This window comes from Lacerta agilis, chromosome 7, assembly GCF_009819535.1.
Source record: "Lacerta agilis isolate rLacAgi1 chromosome 7, rLacAgi1.pri, whole genome shotgun sequence".
In the NCBI taxonomy this organism is placed as follows: Eukaryota; Metazoa; Chordata; class Lepidosauria; order Squamata; family Lacertidae; genus Lacerta; species Lacerta agilis.
The window spans coordinates 58,528,767-58,548,442 of record NC_046318.1 but is presented as its reverse complement, the minus strand read 5'-3'; the positions used below and the strand labels follow the sequence as shown (position 1 = coordinate 58,548,442).

At 42.1% G+C, this 19,676-nt stretch overlaps 1 protein-coding gene across 1 annotated transcript; it reads left to right on the top strand.

Annotated features, from left to right (window-relative positions):
- The first annotated feature begins 5,116 nt into the window (after positions 1 to 5,116).
- On the top strand, positions 5,117 to 16,382 carry IMPA1 (inositol monophosphatase 1). Its single transcript, XM_033155485.1, has 9 exons — positions 5,117 to 5,254; positions 6,518 to 6,586; positions 7,370 to 7,503; positions 8,228 to 8,332; positions 9,385 to 9,430; positions 9,561 to 9,669; positions 11,080 to 11,188; positions 13,599 to 13,750; positions 14,664 to 16,382. Exons 2-9 carry the CDS (start codon positions 6,524 to 6,526, stop codon positions 14,780 to 14,782), a joined length of 837 nt encoding a protein of 278 aa, XP_033011376.1. The 5' UTR covers positions 5,117 to 5,254; positions 6,518 to 6,523; the 3' UTR covers positions 14,783 to 16,382.
- Positions 16,383 to 19,676: the final 3,294 nt, after the last annotated feature.

The window sequence follows — 19,676 nt, the reverse complement described above, 5'->3', positions numbered from 1 at the left end:
AGAAGCCCTGCCCCTTCAGGGAGTGCACCCAGCCAGAAACAAACACACACACAAGCCTGGATAGTCCCACAATTCCAAGAGGCAGAAGCTCTAGAAAACAAGCACAGCCCTTGTGCTCCCTCCTCAGCTGCTGCCCTGGATCATATTTTGGATTTTCTCTGTTTTTAATGGCATTTTTATCAGGGCATTTTATCCTTACAAAGAATGGGTTAGGCTAACTGTGGATTTGAAACTGGGTTTTCCTCACCCTTAGTCCAATACACTAACCACTACACCAGGCTGCCTCTTTATGCATCACATAAGCACACATCCCAAATGAGGCTAACATAATGCAGCCAGTGACGAGGGCTATAGACCAAGGAAATACATACTGCAATAAATGTTGTTTTGTTTTAAGATACCAAGAACCACTTTGCTGTTAAAACCTCTTTGTGCTTTAAGCACTGCTTATTTCACCAAACACATGGCCCATCACACCTACAATTCCCAAGAGACACACCCGTTGGATTTCTGCCTGTCTCACCACGGCTAAGGATTTCCAGAATGGCATCTGATTATTTTTTTTGTTAGTACATTTACATCTCACACTTCCTCCAAGGAGCATGGATTCTGACCACTCCCCATTTTAACTTCACAACAACCCTGTGAGGTAGGCTAGGCTGAAAGACAATGAATGACCTAAAGCAGGCACTTAACCACCTAAAGTTGCCTACTTGTTGTTGTTCAGTCGTTCAGTCGTGTCCGACTCTTCGTGACCCCATGGACCAGAGTACGCCAGGCACGCCTATCCTTCACTGCCTCTCGCAGTTTGGCCAAACTCATGTTAGTAGCTTCGAGAACACTGTCCAACCATCTCATCCTCTGTCGTCCCCTTCTCCTTGTGCCCTCCATCTTTCCCAACATCAGGGTCTTTTCTAGGGATTCTTCTCTTCTCATGAGGTGGCCAAAGTACTGGAGCCTCAACTTCAGGATCTGTCCTTCTAGTGAGTACTCAGGGCTGATTTCTTTGAGAATGGATAGGTTTGATCTTCTTGCAGTCCACGGGACTCTCAAGAGTCTCCTCCAGCACCATAATTCAAAAGCATCAATTCTACGGCGATCAGCCTTCTTTATGGTCCAGCTCTCACTTCTGTACATTACTACTGGGAAAACCATAGCTTTAACTATACGGACTTTTGTCGGCAAGGTGATGTCTTTGCTTTTTAAGATGCTGTCTAGGTTTGTCATTGCTTTTCTCCCAAGAAGCAGGCGTCTTCTGATTTCGTGACTGCTGTCACCATCTGCAGTGATCATGGAACCCAAGAAAGTGAAATCTCTCACTGCCTCCATTTCTTCCCCTTCTATTTGCCAGGAGGTGATGGGACCAGTGGCCATGATCTTAGTTTTTTTGATGTTGAGCTTCAGACCATATTTTGCGCTCTCTTCTTTCACCCTCATTAAAAGGTTCTTCAATTCTTCCTCACTTTCTGCCATCAAGGTAGTATCATCAGCATATCTGAGGTTGTTGATATTTTTTCCGGCAATCTTAATTCCAGTTGGGGATTCATCCAGTCCAGCCTTTCGCATGATGTATTCTGCATATAAGTTAAATAAGCAGGGAGACAATATACAGCCTTGTCGTACTCCTTTCCCAATTTTGAACCAATCAGTTGTTCCATATCCAGTTCTAACTGTAGCTTCTTGTCCCACATAGAGATTTCTCAGGAGGCAAATGAGGTGATCCGGCACTCCCATTTCTTTAAGAACTTGCCATAGTTTGCTGTGGTCGACACAGTCAAATGCTTTTGCATAATCAATGAAGCAGAAGTAGATGTTTTTCTGGAACTCTCTGGCTTTCTCCATAATCCAGCGCATGTTTGCAATTTGGTCTCTGGTTCCTCTGCCCCTTCGAAATCCAGCTTGCACTTCTGGGAGTTCTCGGTCCACATACTGCTTAAGCCTGCCTTGTAGAATTTTAAGCATAACCTTGCTAGCGTGTGAAATGAGTGCAATTGTGCGGTAGTTGGAGCATTCTTTGGCACTGCCCTTCTTTGGGATTGGGATGTAGACTGATCTTCTCCAATCCTCTGGCCACTGTTGAGTTTTCCAAACTTGCTGGCATATTGAGTGCAGCACCTTAACAGCATCCTCTTTTAAAATTTTAAATAGTTCAGCTGGAATATCATCACTTCCACTGGCCTTGTTGTTAGCAAGGCTTTCTAAGGCCCATTTGACTTCACTCTCCAGGATGTCTGGCTCAAGGTCAGCAACCACATTTCCTGGGGTGTATGAGACCTCCATATCTTTCTGGTATAATTCCTCTGTGTATTCTTGCCACCTCTTCTTGATGTCTTCTGCTTCTGTTAGGTCCTTTCCACTTTTGTCCTTAATTGTGGTAATCTTTGTACGAAATGTTCCTTTCATATCTCCAATTTTCTTGAATAAATCTCTGGTTTTTCCCATTCTGTTATTTTCCTCTATTTCTTTGCATTGCTCGTTTAGAAAGGCCCTCTTGTCTCTCCTTGCTATTCTTTGGAAATCTGCATTCAATTTCCTGTATCTTTCACGATCTCCTTCGCATTTTGCTTGTCTTCTCTCCCCCGCTATTTGTAAGGCCTCATTGGTCAGCCACTTTGCTTTCTTGCATTTCTTTTTCATTGGGATAGTTTTCGTTGCTGTCTCCTGTATAATGTTACGAGCCTCCATCCACAGTTCTTCAGGTACTCTATCCACCAAATCTAAATCCTTGAACCTGTTCTTCACTTCAACTGTGTATTCATAAGGAATTTGATTTAGATTGAATCTTACTGGCCCAGTGGTTTTTCCTACTTTCTTCAGTTTAAGCTGGAATTTTGCTATAAGAAGCTGATGATCTGAGCCACAGTCAGCTCCAGGTCTTGTTTTTGCTGAGTGTATAGAGCTTCTCCATCTTTGGCTGCAGAGAATATAATCAATCTGATTTCGATGTTGCCCATCTGGTGATGTCCATGTGTAGAGTCGTCTCTTGTGTTGTTGGAAAAGAGTGTTTGTGATGACCAGCTTGTTCTCTTGACAGAACTCTATTAGCCTTTGCCCTGCTTCATTTTGATCTCCAAGGCCAAACTTGCCAGTTGTTCCTTTTATCTCTTGACTTCCTACTTTAGCATTCCAATCCCCTATAATGAGAAGAACATCCTTCTTTGGTGTCATTTCTATAAGGTGTTGTAAGTCTTCATAGAATTGATCAATTTCGGTTTCTTCAGCACTGGTAGTTGGTGCATAAACTTGGATTACTGTGATGTTAAAAGGACTGCCTTGGATTCGTATCGAGATCATTCTATCATTTTTGAAGTTGCATCCCAGTACAGCTTTCGCCACTCTTTTGTTGACTATGAGGGCCACTCCATTTCTTTTACGGGATTCCTGCCCACAGTAGTAGATATGATAGTCATCCGAACTGAATTCGCCCATTCCTGTCCATTTTAGTTCACTGATGCCTAGGATGTCAATGTTTATTCTTGCCATCTCATTTTTTACCACATCCAGCTTACCAAGGTTCATGGTTCTTACATTCCAGGTTCCTATGCAATACTTTTCTTTACAGCATTGGACTTTCCTTTCGCTTCCAGGCATATCCGCAACTGAGCGTCCTTTCGGCTTTGGCCCAGCCGCTTCATCAGCTCTGGATCTACTTGTACTTGTCCTCCGCTCTTCCCCAGTAGCAAGTTGGACGCCTTCCGACCTGAGGGGCTCATCTTCCAGCGTCATATCTTTTATATGCCTGTTGTCTTTGTCCATGGAGTTTTCTTGGCAGGGATACTGGAGCGGCTTGCCAGTTCCTTCTCCAGGTGGATCACGTTTGGTCCAAACTCTCCGCTATGACCTGTCCATCTTGACCTGTCCATAGCTTGCCTGAGTAATTCAAGCCCCTTCGCCACGACAAGGCAGTGATCCATGAAGGGGAAGTTGCCTACTAGCAAGTATCAAAAGCTGGCAGTGATCTACCACCCTCCAAAGCCATTTAAGTTTAATAAATAAATAAATGGATCTTTATTTCACAGATACAGTAGTTATGTTTGGATATCATTGACAGGTCCAAATAGTTACTAGATGGAGAAGTAACTAAACAAGTGACAAAAGTCAAACTATATTTTATATTAGTTTGGACAGATCTGAGGAGCCAGCTTCTTTCTTTCTTTCTTTCAACACTTTCCCTTCCGAGTTGCTTCCTTGCTCCGTGATTCTCTTTCCCTGTCCCCCTCTCTGTGTTAACTCCTTCCCTTCCTTGCTTGCTCCGTGATTCTCCTTCCCTGCTTCTCTCCCCCCCCCCCCAGGCAGCATCCCATTCAACCCCACTGCCAGCTCTGAGTGCAGCAGGAAGGATCCACCCCAGCCAGCTCTCCCTCGGAGGCGGCAGACAGTGCAGCATCTCCCTCACGTCTCCCTAGGAGCGCAGCGACCATAATCGGTCTCTGGTTCATCGCGATCGACGCATATATGCAGCGTAAGGGGTCACACAGACAGCAAAGCGGTTGCTGAAAGGCAGTGAGCTGCAAACGTGCCATCAGTAACGACTTAAAAAGATAGAATGAAACTTAACCAGCTAAGCATCACATAGCCTGTTGGAGCCTGGTGTGCCATATCTGCCTGCCCTCCCAAAAAACCTCACAAGAAGAACCCACCCCGCCCCAAACATGTCAGCAAAGCCTTGCAAGACAAAAGGGAATTAAAGCGGGCTACAACCATGGTGTCTTTCTACCACTCTCATCTATTTCTAGTTATTAAAAAACCGTCGGACTAGAATGCACTCTGCGCATGGTCAGGGGGCATTTGCCAACGATATTTGTGTATCTATCAAGGCCCTGAAGGGAAAGGTCACCATTGCTTTAGAAGCAGCCTCCCTTTTTCATAGGTGCGGGTCGGGCAGGAAACCAACCAGCTGAGTCCCCAAGGGTTCTTCGGGGGTCTGCCGCCTGAGCCAGGAGGCGGCCCGGCGCTTGCCTGCCTGCCTGCCTGCCTGTCTAACCCGCCCCTGCGCCTCACCCGAGGCATCCCACTGTTGCCAGGACGACCGTGGGATGCCGGTGAGCCATTTCCTTCCGCTTTTAGCCGCGCCCCTTGGGGGGGGGGAAATACCGGTGGCTGCCTAAGAAAGAAAGCGACCAGGAAGGAAGCACATAACGGAGAGAGGTGCAAAGGTCACCATTTTCCTCCCACGGAGGTTTTCGCCGGCCGGCCCGCTTTGCAGATTTCCGTTTGAGAAGTTTAATCTGAACAGTGCTTCGATTTGCTGACGGTAAGCCCGGGGCCTGGGGGGGGGGGCTTCTCTTTAATGCATTTCCATGAGTTCCGGGGCAGCCATTGTTTCCTTTTGGCGCCCAGTTATTTCCACTGCCTTCCTCCCCCACTTCGCGATGAGAATCTGCTCTGCTGCCAGCGCTCATGGAGTCTCCACCCCACCCACCCACAACTAAATATATGTAGTGGGGCTGGGCCATGGCTAAGATTAAGACCCAGGATTGGGTTGTTGTTGTTTTGTTTAGGGGCAGCTAAATACAGTTCCTCTCCTTCCTTCTCTGGCATTCCTGTTAAAGCATGCAAAACTCAGGGGTAACAAGAGGAATCCATGTTTTGTTAAATTTAGACCCCCCCAACAAGATGCATCCTTTTTATATAGCACTGAAATAACAGATAAATGAAAAGTGTAGCCCTCCAATTATTATGTATTGGGTACCCTTGATGGTCACGGCTGTCTTCCACACAATGCTCAGTATTGCTATGGGGAATGCTTAGTTGAATGGAGAAAGTCACATTTCCCTAGAAGCAAAACTCCTGTTTTAAGTGCTAGGAAAGTGCAACATCTACACAACACATTTGCTGGATCTTTCACAGCAGCTAAATGTTAACAGCCACCTTGTAGCATATTATTAACTGTTTGTCTGGAAGACTGAAAGGTTTGGAAAACATTGCAGAGATGCTATTGTTGGTCATCATGAGTAACAACTTTTCATAGATTTGGTCTCTGTTGGTTTATCAACTTTTATATGTGCAGAAACATGCTAAGGGAGCCTACAGTGTGAAATTGCTAATAAGCTATAAGTGATCTTCCCACTGCATATTTTCCCATGTTGCACTTACTTATATTTATACACATCACTCTCTATCAGCTTTTATAATACATCTACTGCAAGTAGAACACAATACATCTACTGCAAGTCACTGCCAGTTCTAGTCATCTGTGGCAAGGACATGTCTCTTGCTACATTTATGCAGGAGCACAAATTTGCTCAGCATCTGCCTGACATGCAGGTTGGCAACATACAGGAAATTGTATAGTTGCAGTGTAGCCCATATTACAAAATAATGCATTGCTCTGGACTGTGCATTATCGTGCAGTGTCGCAACTTTGATACGGTATCAGCATTTTGAAACAAAATAATAGTATTGTTTATGTTGAAATAGTTTGAACCTGCAGATTTAGCATTTTAACACATCTTCAATGTTGTGCTGTTTGCTCTTTTGATTAGTATAATCTGGTGATGTGTGTTCTGTTTCCTAGAGAAGGATGGCTGATCCTTGGCAAGAATGCATGGATTATGCAGTTATTTTAGCAAGAAAAGCTGGAGAGGTATGTTTCAGGAAATTTTTAATGTTTTATGTTTTATCATGTTTTTAATATTCTGTTGGGAGCCACCCAGAGTGGGGAAAGTCAGCCAGATGGGGGGTATAAATAATAAAGTATTATTATTATTATTATTATTATTATTATTATTATTATTATTATTATATTTGAATTTTTGTAAGCACATAATTATTCTGAAAAATGTGTATGTCTTGCTTGTACTTCTGTTTAGTACTTCAGCAGTATAAAGTGATGGGGTATTTGCAAAACAAATAAGGAGACCAACTCCATGGTGTACTTCCCTTCTGCTAGTCATTTTTGGATAGGAGACAATGATCACAAATGGCTGTGTTCAAGCCTGAGCATGATGGCTGCTTTCAGATGAGCTATTTACTGTGGAATTGCCATTCACCATCGACTCACCTTGAGAAGTCATCCATATGATACTATCATGCATTTGTAATCTTCCCATTGTCTGATCCCTTGGTGGTTTCTGACTTTTTTTTTTGTACCAGAAAGAATCTGATATGTTCTGAAAAGGCTGGAATAGTAGCACTTAGGTGGGAATGGTTCACAACACCATTAAGTAGTCTTTGGAGAGGGCTTTGAATGTGTTAAGTGACATTGCTGGGGCAGGGAGGGCATGGCACCCCTCCTCATTTCTGGTGCATAAGCCCCTGATCATGCCTGAGCTTCTGCCTGTTCCACGAGGGAGGAAATGTTTTTTCTGCAGCTGACTTGAGTGCATTTTGTTTTGAAAAAGTGTCATACAAATAATTTTCTTTGCAGGTGGTCCGGGAAGCACTAACAAAGGACATAGCTATCATGATTAAAAGCTCTCCAGCAGATCTAGTGACTGTCACTGATCAAAAAGTAGAAAATATGCTTATTTCTTCTATAAAGGAAAAATACCCATCTCACAGGTACAGAATATTTTAGAACTTGATTTTTTTTATTATCACTGGGGAGAGGAAGGATACACAGGATATATCTATTAACGGACACATCCCAGTTCTAGGACTCATTTTAGGTTCAGAGTCTCAAAAAGGTGCAAATGAAGTATGCAAAATACCAGTGGTGGCAGAAAGGGCTCTCTCTACTTTAGCAAGTTCTCCTGGGTTATATGGGAAGATCCAGTATAGTGGAGCTTTCCAGTGCAACCCCCTTGCTTACCAAGCATATATAGCAGAAAGCGTAGTATCACACAACACGTAACTACTTTGTGGAATTCACTCCCATAAGGTATTGTAATGATCTCTAGCTTATGTGACATGAAAAGGAGATGACAAAAATACATGAAAGATGGAGTTTTATAGACACACCAGGGCAGAGGCAGTAGTGGGGAAGGTTGTTGCATTCCTGTCCTCTTGGTGGGCTGTCCAGAGTCATCAAGTCATCACTGTGGGCTTCCAGGACTACATCCTGCCTAGTCTAGGAAGCTGAAATAAATCCGACAAGGCTCCTTGTGGCTATATATTTCCTGTGCATAAAATGAATCTGTACCATGGAAAATGGGATATTCCATAAATGATTTGTGAGATGAATGATCATTTTTGAAGTTGTGACATTTTAAGATCTATATGTGTCAGGTGTAAATCCTGTTGTACAGATGTTTATGTTTGTTTGTTTTTTAAAATATCCCCTTAGTTTTATTGGAGAAGAATCTGTTGCTGCTGGTGCAAAAAGTACCTTGACAGATAATCCCACTTGGATTATTGACCCTATTGATGGAACTACTAACTTTGTTCACAGGTATGTTTTTTGCATCTTTCTCTTAGAGTCACGGTGGGCGTGTTTAGGTGTCACATTAAATCACAAACCGATCACACCCACTTCACTCTTCCCCACTAGCACTGGGAAGAAACAAACTACGATCCCATTCTGAGCATTACATTAACCAGGGAGTACAGTTTGGTTTGGGACTTGGGTGGCGCTGTGGTCTAAACCACTGAGCCTTGGGCTCGCCGATCAGGTCAGCGGTTCGAATCCCAGCAACGGAGTGAGCTCCCATTGCTCGGTCCCAGCTACTGCCCACCTAGCAGTTCTAAAGCACGTCAAAGTGCAAGTAGATAAATAGGTACCACTCCAGCAGGAAGGTAAACTGCGTTTCCATGCACTTCGCTGGTTCGCCCGAAGCAGCTAGTCATGTTGGCCACATGACCATAGCTGTCAATCTTTTCCTTTTTTTGCGGGAAATTCCCTTATTATAGCATTGGGAAACAGCAGGGAGGGTTGACAGCTATGCACATGACCCAGAAGCTGTCTGCGGACAAACACCGGCTCCCTCGGCCAGTAAAGCGAGATGAGTGCGCAACCCCAGAGTCATCCGCAACTGGACCTAATGGTTAGGGGTACCTTTATCTTTACCTTTACAGTTTGGTTTGGTCCAAACAAACCACCATATCTAAGCAATGTTTCTTCTTGGCTTATTGATCATGGTTTGTTTGTTTTTTAAGTCAACTAAATTGCAGTCTCTGATTTGAACATCACATTAAGCCATGGTTTGTTTCTCCCCTGTGAAAATGGTGAAGTGAGCAGGATTGACTTGTGCAATGCACCTCTGTGTATTGGGGAAACAATATTTAAAGGTGCTTTTACCCTCTGGAATCAGAGTAAGATCTTTGTGCTGTGCTGTGGGATGGTCATGTTAGACTTTGCTTTCCAATTTGTATTTGATTAGGAGTAACTAGTTAAAACTTTGCCTTAGTTCTCTAATTTACAGTTGAACACGTGCTGCCTGTCATTCATTAACAATATGCCTCTGAGCTTACAAGTGCAATATGCTTATCTCTTTGGTTTTCAAGGTTTCCCTTTGTGGCTGTTTCAATTGGCTTTGTTGTAAAGAAACAGGTAACTTATAATTTCTTTTTAACATACAGTAAAAAAGTAAAATACTACCATTGCAGCCTACACACAAAATGTGAGACTTTTTTTGAAGGTGTAAAAAAACCCCAATGATATTGCATTTGTCTGGTTGCAGATGGAATTTGGAGTTGTATACAGCTGTGTAGAAGACAAAATGTACACTGGCAGGAAAGGAAAAGGAGCATTTTGCAATGGACAAAAGCTCCAAGTATCAAAGCAACAAGGTACGGCTTTTGCATTAATATAGCAGTTTAACTATACAAAATTGGGAAAGTGATGGGCCAGATTCAACTAACCAGGTGCCCCAGTAGAATGACTTCCATTAGCACTACAGGGCTTCCCCACCTCCCACAGTGCCTCCCCCAGATCTAATGTAAAGTATGATGTGAACTCTCAGAATAGTGCTCACAAGAAGCAGAGGGGAGATAATTATTTCCAGCAAGCAGAAATGCTTGTGCTGGCAGAATGGTTATCTTAGCACAATGTTGAATTTCACCCAGTGGATTGAGAATTGCAAACACCCAATTGTTGACTTAAATTTATTTTAGATGTATTAGACTAGAATTCATGATTTAACCCAGAGAAGCATGTAAACAACAGGATTTGTTTCTCACTAAACTAGTTGTCCATACCACATTCATGCTCTGGAGTTTCAAAGGGTGTGGATGGATGGATGTATCTTAAAATAGGGCTTAAGGATCTTTCTCTTGAGGAATGAGACTGATCTTCACTTGCTGCTGGATTTGACAGGGACCCTAACCAGAAAATTTAATTTGTCTGGCAACAACCTATGCAAAACATGGAAGGGAATCTCTCTCTCTCTCTCTCTCTCTCTCTCTCTCTCTCACACACACACACACACACACACACTACTTACGTGTTCATTCTTTGTTTGATGGAGGTGAGGGGGTTTTCAGCCAACAGTGCAGAACACAACTAGCTTCTGCTGCAAAACAGGCATGCCAAATTTTCTAGAACTCTATCCTGGAGACTAGATCATTCATGTGAACAAAATGTGATGAGTGTTTTTCCATACTAGCTTCACTGTTCATTTTACATATTATCTGTAGGAACACACACACAATTTTCAGCTCAGAAGACCATAGAGAACCTTTGGGTGCACAGTGAATTTTGCTCCTTCAAGTAAGGTTGATGCAGCAAGGTTGGCCCATGTATCAGTCTTGTGCTTATTTTTTTGATCTTGTTAGAGGCCATGTGTTCACCAAAGGGCACTGTATAAATTCAGGTAAGTGCAGGAAGCAGAGGCCAAATCCTGACACCCCTGGCATGTTACATGCAAATTTCTATTTATTTGCAGATTTATAAACCGCTTCACAACCAAAAGTTATTGAAGTGGTGTACAGGAAAGTAAGATAAAGTACAAAAGATTGTGAACTCTGTGAGCAAAAGGCAATAAAACCATTTGTATGGATATTGTATAATGGTTTAATGAGTTATATGCTTTGGGTGGAACATTGTATGAGTACTTTTCTTAAATATTTGCTGTTTTTCCTTTGAGCTACAACAACCAATATTTCTTAAATATTTGCTGTTTTTCCTTTGAGCTACAACAACCAAATTTGAATTAAAGTAACGGGCAGACTTGTCTACCTTTCCTCCCCCCCCCTCTACAGATATTACAAAAGCACTCTTAGTGACAGAGTTGGGTTCCAACCGTGATCCAGAGGTTATAAAAACTGTTCTTTCTAACATGCAAAGACTACTGAACATTCCTATTCATGGGTATGTTGTTGTTGTTGTTGTTTATTTTTTAAATTACTCTACTGTCCTGCATCCGAAGGTCACAGGGCAGTTTATGCATGCCATTACCAAAAAACAACAACCCTCCCACAAACAATTTAAAAGGCCATAGATTGTTTAATTAGCCAAAGGCCTGGAAGAAGTTTAATTGCCTAGTGCCTAAAGAAATGTAATAAAGGTGTCAGGCAAGCCTCCCTGAGGAGAGCATTCCACAAGTGGGGAGCCACCACACAAAGGCCCATTGGCATGTTACCACCCTCCAGGCATCTCAGACAAGGCACACAAAGAAGGTCCTCAGATGATGATTGCAGGGTCTGCAGTGGTTCATATGGAAAGAGGTGGTCCTTGAAGTTTTGTGCTCCTCAGCCGTTTAAGGCCTTATTGGTAAAAACCAGCATTTTGAATTGAACCAGAAACCGATTGGCAGCCAGTGCTGTCAGGCCAGGATTGGTGTTATATGCTCAAACTGTTTTGCCCCGGTAAGCAACCTGGCTGCTGAATTCTGCATCAGCTGAAGTTTCCAAACCGTCTTAAGAGGTAACCCCACGGATAACATGCTGCAGTAATCTAACCTAAAGGTCTGTGCTCTGGCATAGATGACAGAAGTTAGGCTATCCCTGTCCAGATAGGGGCGCAGCCATAGCTGTCAACTTTTCCCTTTTATTGCGAGGAATCCTATTCAGAATAAGGGAATTTCCCTTAAAAAAGGGAAAAGTTGACAGCTATGGGTGCAGCTGAGCCACAAGCTGAAGCTGGTGGAAGGCACTCTGTGCCACTAAGGCCACCTGAGCCTCAAGTGACACTCTCCCTAGCACTGTCCTTGTAAGCAGTGGCAGAGCAGTGGCTGTCCTTGTAAGCAGTGGCAGGCAGGGGGGGCAGCCGCGATGGAACCCCACCGGGACCGCGCTGCCCAGGGCAATGCACTCCCATCGCCCCCCCTTCCTCCGCCCCTGCTTGTAAGCTGCCTCTCGGCTGATAATTTTGGCACATAAGTTCAACACAGGTATTTGCAGGAACTAAAAGATTGCCCTCATTTCCCTTTGCATCTATTTCAAAAGCCCAGTTGAGCATCTGTCTATCTTAATATGCTGACTGTGGTTGGACTGCATGTTGTCCCATATGACGTGAGCAGAAGACAAGCATTTGCTCTCGCGAGAAAAGGGGTGCCCATTGGTCCAATAAAGGAATTGTGTGCCCCCTTTCTTAGAGTAATGCTGGAGCCAGAGCAGAAGCAATGAGTGCTAGGAGTTCTAAGAAGCTTTGGGAAAGTGACTGGAGAAGATATTTATTGCAGGGAAGTCCATAGAATCATAGAATCATAGAATCATAGTGTTGGAAGAGACCACAAGGGCCATCCAGTCCAACCCCCTGCCAAGCAGGAAACACCATCAAAGCATTCCTGACAGATGGCTGTCAAGCCTCCGCTTAAAGACCTCCAAAGAAGGAGACTCCACCACACTTCTTGGCAGCAAATTCCACTGTCGGACAGCTCTTACTGTCAGGAAGTTCTTCCTAAGTATGAGATCTACATGACATCAAAGAGGCTTGTTTAGAATGAGCCACAACTTAATTTTTTTAACAAATAGTCTTTAAAAGTGTAGTGTTGGCAAGCCTTTCTTTAAAAATGTTTGTTTGTGTGTGTGTGTGACAACATATTTCAGTTGATGCAGGAAGGCGAGGGCAAGGCAGAGAACGTCAATGTTTATAGCAGTTAAGTGAGCCTAATCTGGTCGTGAATGTCCTGGCCAAAGGTTCCACAAGGGGGCACTATTCAGAGGCCAAAAAGTCAGCTATTCTAAAGTGCTTAAGAGGTCACACATTTGGGGGAGGGGGTTATATATAATTTAGGACATAATGGAGGGATGGTATGATGCGGCAGTGTGCTCCTATTAAAAATAACATGCAGCTATTGACAGGTAGGTAGCCATGTTGGTCTGCCATAGTCAAAACAAAATAAAAAATAAAAAATTCCTTCCAGTAGCACCTTAGAGACCAACTAAGTTTGTTCTTGGTGTGCATGCACACGAAAGCTCATATCAAGAACAAACTTAGTTGGTCTCTAAGGTGCTACTGGAAGGAATTTTTTATTTTGTTTCCACATGTAGCTATTGAGTTAGATTCAGACTGAGGCTGCATCCCTAAATTCACATACTTGGGAATAAGCCCTATTCATCCCAATAGGATTTACTTCTGAGACGACACTATTTCACAGAGACCTAAGATGAGTCACGACTAACTTATCTCACTGATTTCACTGAAAGAGACCCAAGTCAAATGATTTGGTTTACATCTGCTTCTTTTGCATTTCAGATGACTGGTGATTACTGTGAATATTTTAATGTGAAACTGCAGGGTTTGAATTTGTTGCGATAATATACTTTCTCTGTTTTAGGATTAGAGCAGTTGGGACTGCAGCCGTAAACATGTGCTTGGTGGCAACCGGAGGAGCAGATGCCTACTACGAGATGGGCATTCATTGCTGGGATATGGCAGGGGCTGGGATTATCATTATGGAAGCGGGCGGAGTGCTGCTAGATGTCTCAGGTAAAATATGTTGGGAATGTAGCAAGACCAGTTAATTTCTGCTTTCTTAACTGAGGGACGTGCATTTGTGATGTGCAATTCTGATTGTGTTCTATGTCTTTTAACGGTTGTCAGTTTAGTAAACAGTAGGTGGGGCTTTAGAATTTGAGTGTATTCCATCCAGTGGATTGTCAGGGCCTCAAGTTTTTGCAGGATTTAACCCACTACTTTTGTCCTGGAAAACACACCAGATTAGTATGACTATCAGACAGGGGTTGCCTGTACTGTAAAACACTATGCAATCTTCAGATGAAGGGTGGTATATTGTTATTATTAGGTTACTTTGGAGTGCAGTGGTACCTCAGGTTACATACGCTTCAGGTTACATATGCTTCAGGTTACAGACTCTGCTAACCCAGAAATAAAGCTTCAGGTTAAGAACTTTGCTTCAGGATAAGAACAGAAATCATGCTCTGGTGACGCAGCAGCAGCAGCGGGAGGTCCAATTAGCTAAAGTGGTGCTTCAGGTTAAGAACGGACCTCCGGAACGAATTAAGTTCTTAACCCGAGGTACCACTGTAGTCCTAAATAAATTTTCACATGACTTATCCAGACTACAGTGGACCCTTGGGTTACGTTACCTGCGGGTAATGTAACTTTTGGGTTGTGAACGTGGCAAACCCAGAAGGGTATATTTCCGGGTTTCGTGCACATACATGCGCAGAAACGCTCTGCGCGCCACGCACATGTGCAGAAGCAGCGCCTCTAGATGCAGAATTTTCGGGGTACGTACAAACCCCCCCGGAAAAATTAAGTTTGTATCCAGAGGGTCCTCTGTATTTTGATAATTATAGCTAACACCCTGCTTCATAATATTAGTTCATATATAACACTGTAAATCAGTTGTGTTTGTTGTATTTTTTTTCATCCCTAGGGGCACCATTTGATTTGATGTCAAGAAGAATAATTGCAGCAAATAGCCAAGTACTAGCAGAGCGGATAGCAAAAGAGATTCAGATCATTCCCTACCAAAGGGATGATGAAACAAATTAAATGTTATAATTGCACCATCTCTGTTATGGACAATTCCTATCAGCTGGTCTGTATATTTAAAAAGAGCTTTTAATGTGAAATGCACCCTTTGTGCTAGGGCACGTGATATAGATATGTTGCTGAATTCTGACATTTCAAAGCTTGATGCTTCAGTCCCTCCCAAAGTTCCTAGAAATGTGTTCTGTCTTCTGCTAACAGCACACAAGTATTTTTTAAAATAATGTTTCATTACCTTGTTTATGTCTCTTACAGGAAGACATATGGGGTGTGGTGGTGGGATTTTTGCTTCAAACATCTTGGGCCCAGAGACTCATTCTGTAATCTGAGGACCAAACTAGATGTTACCTTTGCAAATAAGTGGCCTCAAACTCATGTTTGTCAATACAGCCAGCAGGTGGAGCAGATGCATAACTCCTGAACAGCCAGTTTCTCCTGCACAATTTTTTTGGACTCTCTCTTCAGCCAAACACATTTTCTGATACAAAGCTGGATGCGAGCAGAATTTGCTGGGGAGAATCAGCAAGCACATATCTGCCTGCCAAGTCTTCCCTGCAAAGTTAGCCTTATGATGGAAAAAAAACTGCCCTGTTGTTTCCCTTGTAGTGTCCAGTTTGGCCACAAAACTTCTGCATTTGCCAACTTCTGTATTTTTCGCCTCGTGATGTATTTCATATCAACCTTATTGTTGATACTGGCATGATCAGTATCATCTTTGATATGCTGAGCACAGGATGTCAGAGTTGAAGTCAGGATCCAGTTAACCATTTTGAAAACACCGTGTGTGAAATGGTGGCGCAAAAGCATGTGCTTAAATCTCGTCAGCTGAAATCTATGGTACTTAAAAAATGTTTAGCTTTGGCTTTATTATTCCGCAGCTTTTCACAGAATTGTGGTTTTTCCTTTCTCCTTCACAATAACTGTTAAAAGGTGTTTTAAAAGGGGGAATTATTACATAGATTCCAAAAACAAAAATAAAATAAGACAGGCATGCCCTCTTTCGAATACCTAATTATTAAACCAGTGTAAAAATATTTGGCCAAAAATCATGGAACAGTTATTGTCAATATGAGAGTAAACATTTGGCTGAGTTTTACACTGAACATTCTTCACAGGAAACTTTTTATAGCCTTATTTTGAGAAGTTTATTTCCAGTTCCAGATATTTATTTCTTGGTTTATTTTGGAAGTCAGTGTTCGGTCAGCTGAAGTGGAGTAAGTAAGTAAACAATAGCTCCTTCAGAGGCAGCAGAAAGTCTTGTGATGCATGAAACTTATGAATCAATAGGGCATAAGCTTGTGTAGGTCATTTGCAGAAAGTAGGCTATGGCCCAGAAAAGCTTCTCCTCTAATGTATTTGTTGGTCTTTAAGATGACATAATACTTTTTGTTACATTTTCTGATTAACACTCATTCAGGGATTTATCCGTTAAGCTGCATGTGTCAGTCTTACGTACTATAAAATATCTGACGTTTGCCATCTGTTAGAAAGAAAAGTTAGAAACTGTAAAGAAGCATTGGGAGGTGTAAGGAAGGTAGCCTTGTGGTGTCTAGAAATAGTGACTTGAATCATAAATTAAAGCTTGTACCTGCAACAGCTGGAATTTTGACAGCCGAAATGCTTTCAGTATAGAATACAGGTCTCCTGATAGAACCATAGCTCTGTTGCTAGCAGTTTTCTGTGATGATTGACTTTGTGATGCTATTTCAGATGTACAGGCGACCTGTTTGCAACCATGGAGAAGTGCCACCAATGTAATATGTTGTAGGCACATGGTTAATGGCCCTCTGTTCTTCTGTAATTAGAGCTTTCATTATGCTAGATCTTCTAGTTCAGTCATAACCAACAGGGCTTATGGCCTAGTCACGTGAACCTCCGCCATTGTCCTGAAACATTAGGTTGCTAATCTGGCACCCATGGGTGCGCATATGGCCAGAGAAGAGCTTCCTAGCACCCACAGGGTCCTGTCTCAATTCCTCCCCCTGCTGAAATTAGGCTTGAAATAAGCCTAAACCTAACAGGATAATGAAAGCCTAACTTTTGCTTCTCTCTCCAGGAAAATTGCCACCACCATTAGACTTTGGAGGTGGGGAGCAAAAACAATTCCGTCAAGTATAATTGCTGGCAAGGAGGGAGGGTCTTAGTGAGTGTGTATATTCATGCAGGGTTGTGGTACCCTCACACAGTTTCTCCATTTTGCACTTTTGCCCATAGGCCCCCAAAAGGTTGGCAACCCCTTCACCTAGTGTATAGGATTTATCACCAGTGTTTAGATTTTAGCAGTGCATGGACTGTAGCACCAGTGCAAGGGGACAACTCAAGTGTAAGCTCTAGAGACATTTCCTGTATTTCAACCGTCTTCAGAATTTTACTTTTTTCAAGGTGCCAGAATGATTCTTTAGCATAGCAGGCCAGATAAATTCTGAGTTTTTGTATAAAATCCGGGGGGGGGGGGGGGTAGCATGGAATGCTAATATTAAGAAGCTTTACTTTGTAAAACTGAGAATTGCTTTGAAAAGTATTGTAGTAATATATTTAAAATAAAGTCCAGCTTTATTTTTTGGCTTCTAATATGACCGTGACTATTATTGCCCTTTATTTTCAGAAATTTACATGCTCCGGTGCCGTCTTCACTGAGCAGTGATTAAAACATATATTTCAGTGGTGGTTGTTTTCTTAAAAGCTAGCCTAAAATTGTATATCCAGCACCTGTGATCGAACGTCCTGTTGCAACATAATTGATGGGAGTAGCCTTGGCATTGTCCCATACGCATTGTTGCCTTTAACAAAAAAAAAAACCAAGGAAGAGATGTACTGTACTTGAGAAGAGGCATTTGGAAACAATAAGAGGAAAAGGTGTGTAAAATAGTAAGGGTGTGTCCGTGCTTCTGTGCAAGGGAAGGGCTGGCTACGCTTGAGTTCATGGTTTTGAAAAAGAACTAATACGTATTCCTTTGCATGAGTTGCGTCATTATTAAATCAGGCATGGCTGAAAATGAAGTGTCCTGTACAGTTGTTAGCCAGCCAGTAGAGGGACTCATTTCCCCAAGTTAAAATGCTGTACATTGCTTCCTCTTACTGTCATATGCTAATACACCAATATGGTATGTTCATATTTCTAAAACAAATGGGCAAACACACTGTCTCTTTGGCTGCACATCAGTTTGTTGCTGTTGATATCCCTCAAGTAATAAAATCCAGAGAGCTTTACTTAGAGGGATTGGTTCCAGAGAATAAGATCCAGTATTTGGGTGGTTTAGGATCCTGCTGTTGCCTGGCTAAACTTAGTATTTTCCAAGTCTCACACAGAGTAAAGGTCTGATATCAGGATTTGCCCTATGATGATGGCCTTTGGAATTTTTCTCAGGGGGCAGTTCAGCTATCTTTGCTCTGTATTTCACATACTTTTCCAAGTGTGCTGTCTTGTAGACATTCACATATAAAAGTGTACAGTCTTGCATTTCAAACCAGACATTCCTCCACAGGTTTCACAATGTCATATAACTTAATCTTCACTTACATTAAAAAGCAACGTGTAAATTGTCCGCAAAATGAAGGGAAGCTTTAGTTAAAATGTTATATAAACTTTACTCAGATTGTTCTCAGCAGAATGAAACTGGGTGATGTTTATGGCTAAGAGAAATAACAGGCTGAAAAATACTAACTGATAAGCATGGTATTTTTCCTGCTGTGCTCGGCACTAGCTGGTACCACCTCCCTCCCCCATCCTTGAAAAATTGTTTGGGGTAAAGGACTTAGGGAAGAGATTAGAGTTGCAAAGGCTTTATAGGCAACTCTGCATGAAATCTGATGCTCTCATCTGTGCAATTAACCATTTCTTTTTGAACAAGAAACATCAGCTCACAATAACACAATGACAAACAATACATCCATCTCATTTTAAACATGCAAGTCAATATAGGTTATCCAAATACCCTGATAGGTATCCAAAGGAAATTAGCATTTATAAGAAATAGCAAGGGCAGTAAAGTCCCTGGATCTTTGCATAATAGATGGTGGGTGTTCTGTGTCATTTCAGGCTTGAAGTATAAGCCTCTTGGCAGCCATAAGGGCTTGCAAAATCCATCTTTGTCCTACCATTTGTCCTCACAGGAATATAATTTAAAAGTAGATGAATATCTGCAATCGAAAAGCATTTCTGCAATACAAAATAAATGCAGACAATAACCAAAAATATATATCACCGGACACGCTCACATCATATGCCTCAATGCCACATTGAAATTAACGATTTCCATTTGGCAAGAGTAATTAACCTATATCTACATATAGGATTAGATCCAAACAGTGTTTGGGTTTTTTTTGTAACCCTCTAATTTATTTTGTTTATAGAATATATCACAGCGCAAAGCAAACAAGAAAGACAACCTCACAAAATAGCAAATGTATGCTTCTGCAAAAATAATAATCAGAAAATGTTCCACCAAATATATATGAGTTATGGATGGATTTAATTGTGTGTGCCTTTCTTTTCATATATTCAATAGAGCTTTAACTACTTTGTCGAATATTCCATTAATACTGGGTTCCAGTTTTGTTACAACCAAGAATCTTACGTGTATTTATTTATTTATAACAATATTTATATACTTACCGGTATATACATAAAAAATGTAAGTGATTTACAAAAAGTATACAGTGGTACCTCGGGTTACATACTCGTCAGGTTACCTATGCTTCAGGTTACAAACTCTGCTAACTCAGAAATAATTCTTCAGGTTAAGAACTTTGCTTCAGGATAAGAACAGAAATCGTGCTCTGGCGGCGCAGCAGCAGAGGGAGGCCCCATTAGCTAAAGCGGTGCTTCAGGTTAAGAACAGTTTCAGGTTAAGAACAGACCTCTGGAACGAATTAAGTACTTAACCAGAGGTACCAC

Excerpts from the sequence above, each read along its gene's own strand:
- IMPA1 (XM_033155485.1), top strand. The coding sequence starts at position 6,524 with ATGGCTGATCCTTGGCAAGAATGCATGGATTATGCAGTTATTTTAGCA. Across the intron at positions 7,504-8,227 it reads GAAAAATACCCATCTCACAG|TTTTATTGGAGAAGAATCTG; the intron begins GTACAGAATATT and ends ATATCCCCTTAG. Across the intron at positions 8,333-9,384 it reads ACTACTAACTTTGTTCACAG|GTTTCCCTTTGTGGCTGTTT; the intron begins GTATGTTTTTTG and ends TTGGTTTTCAAG.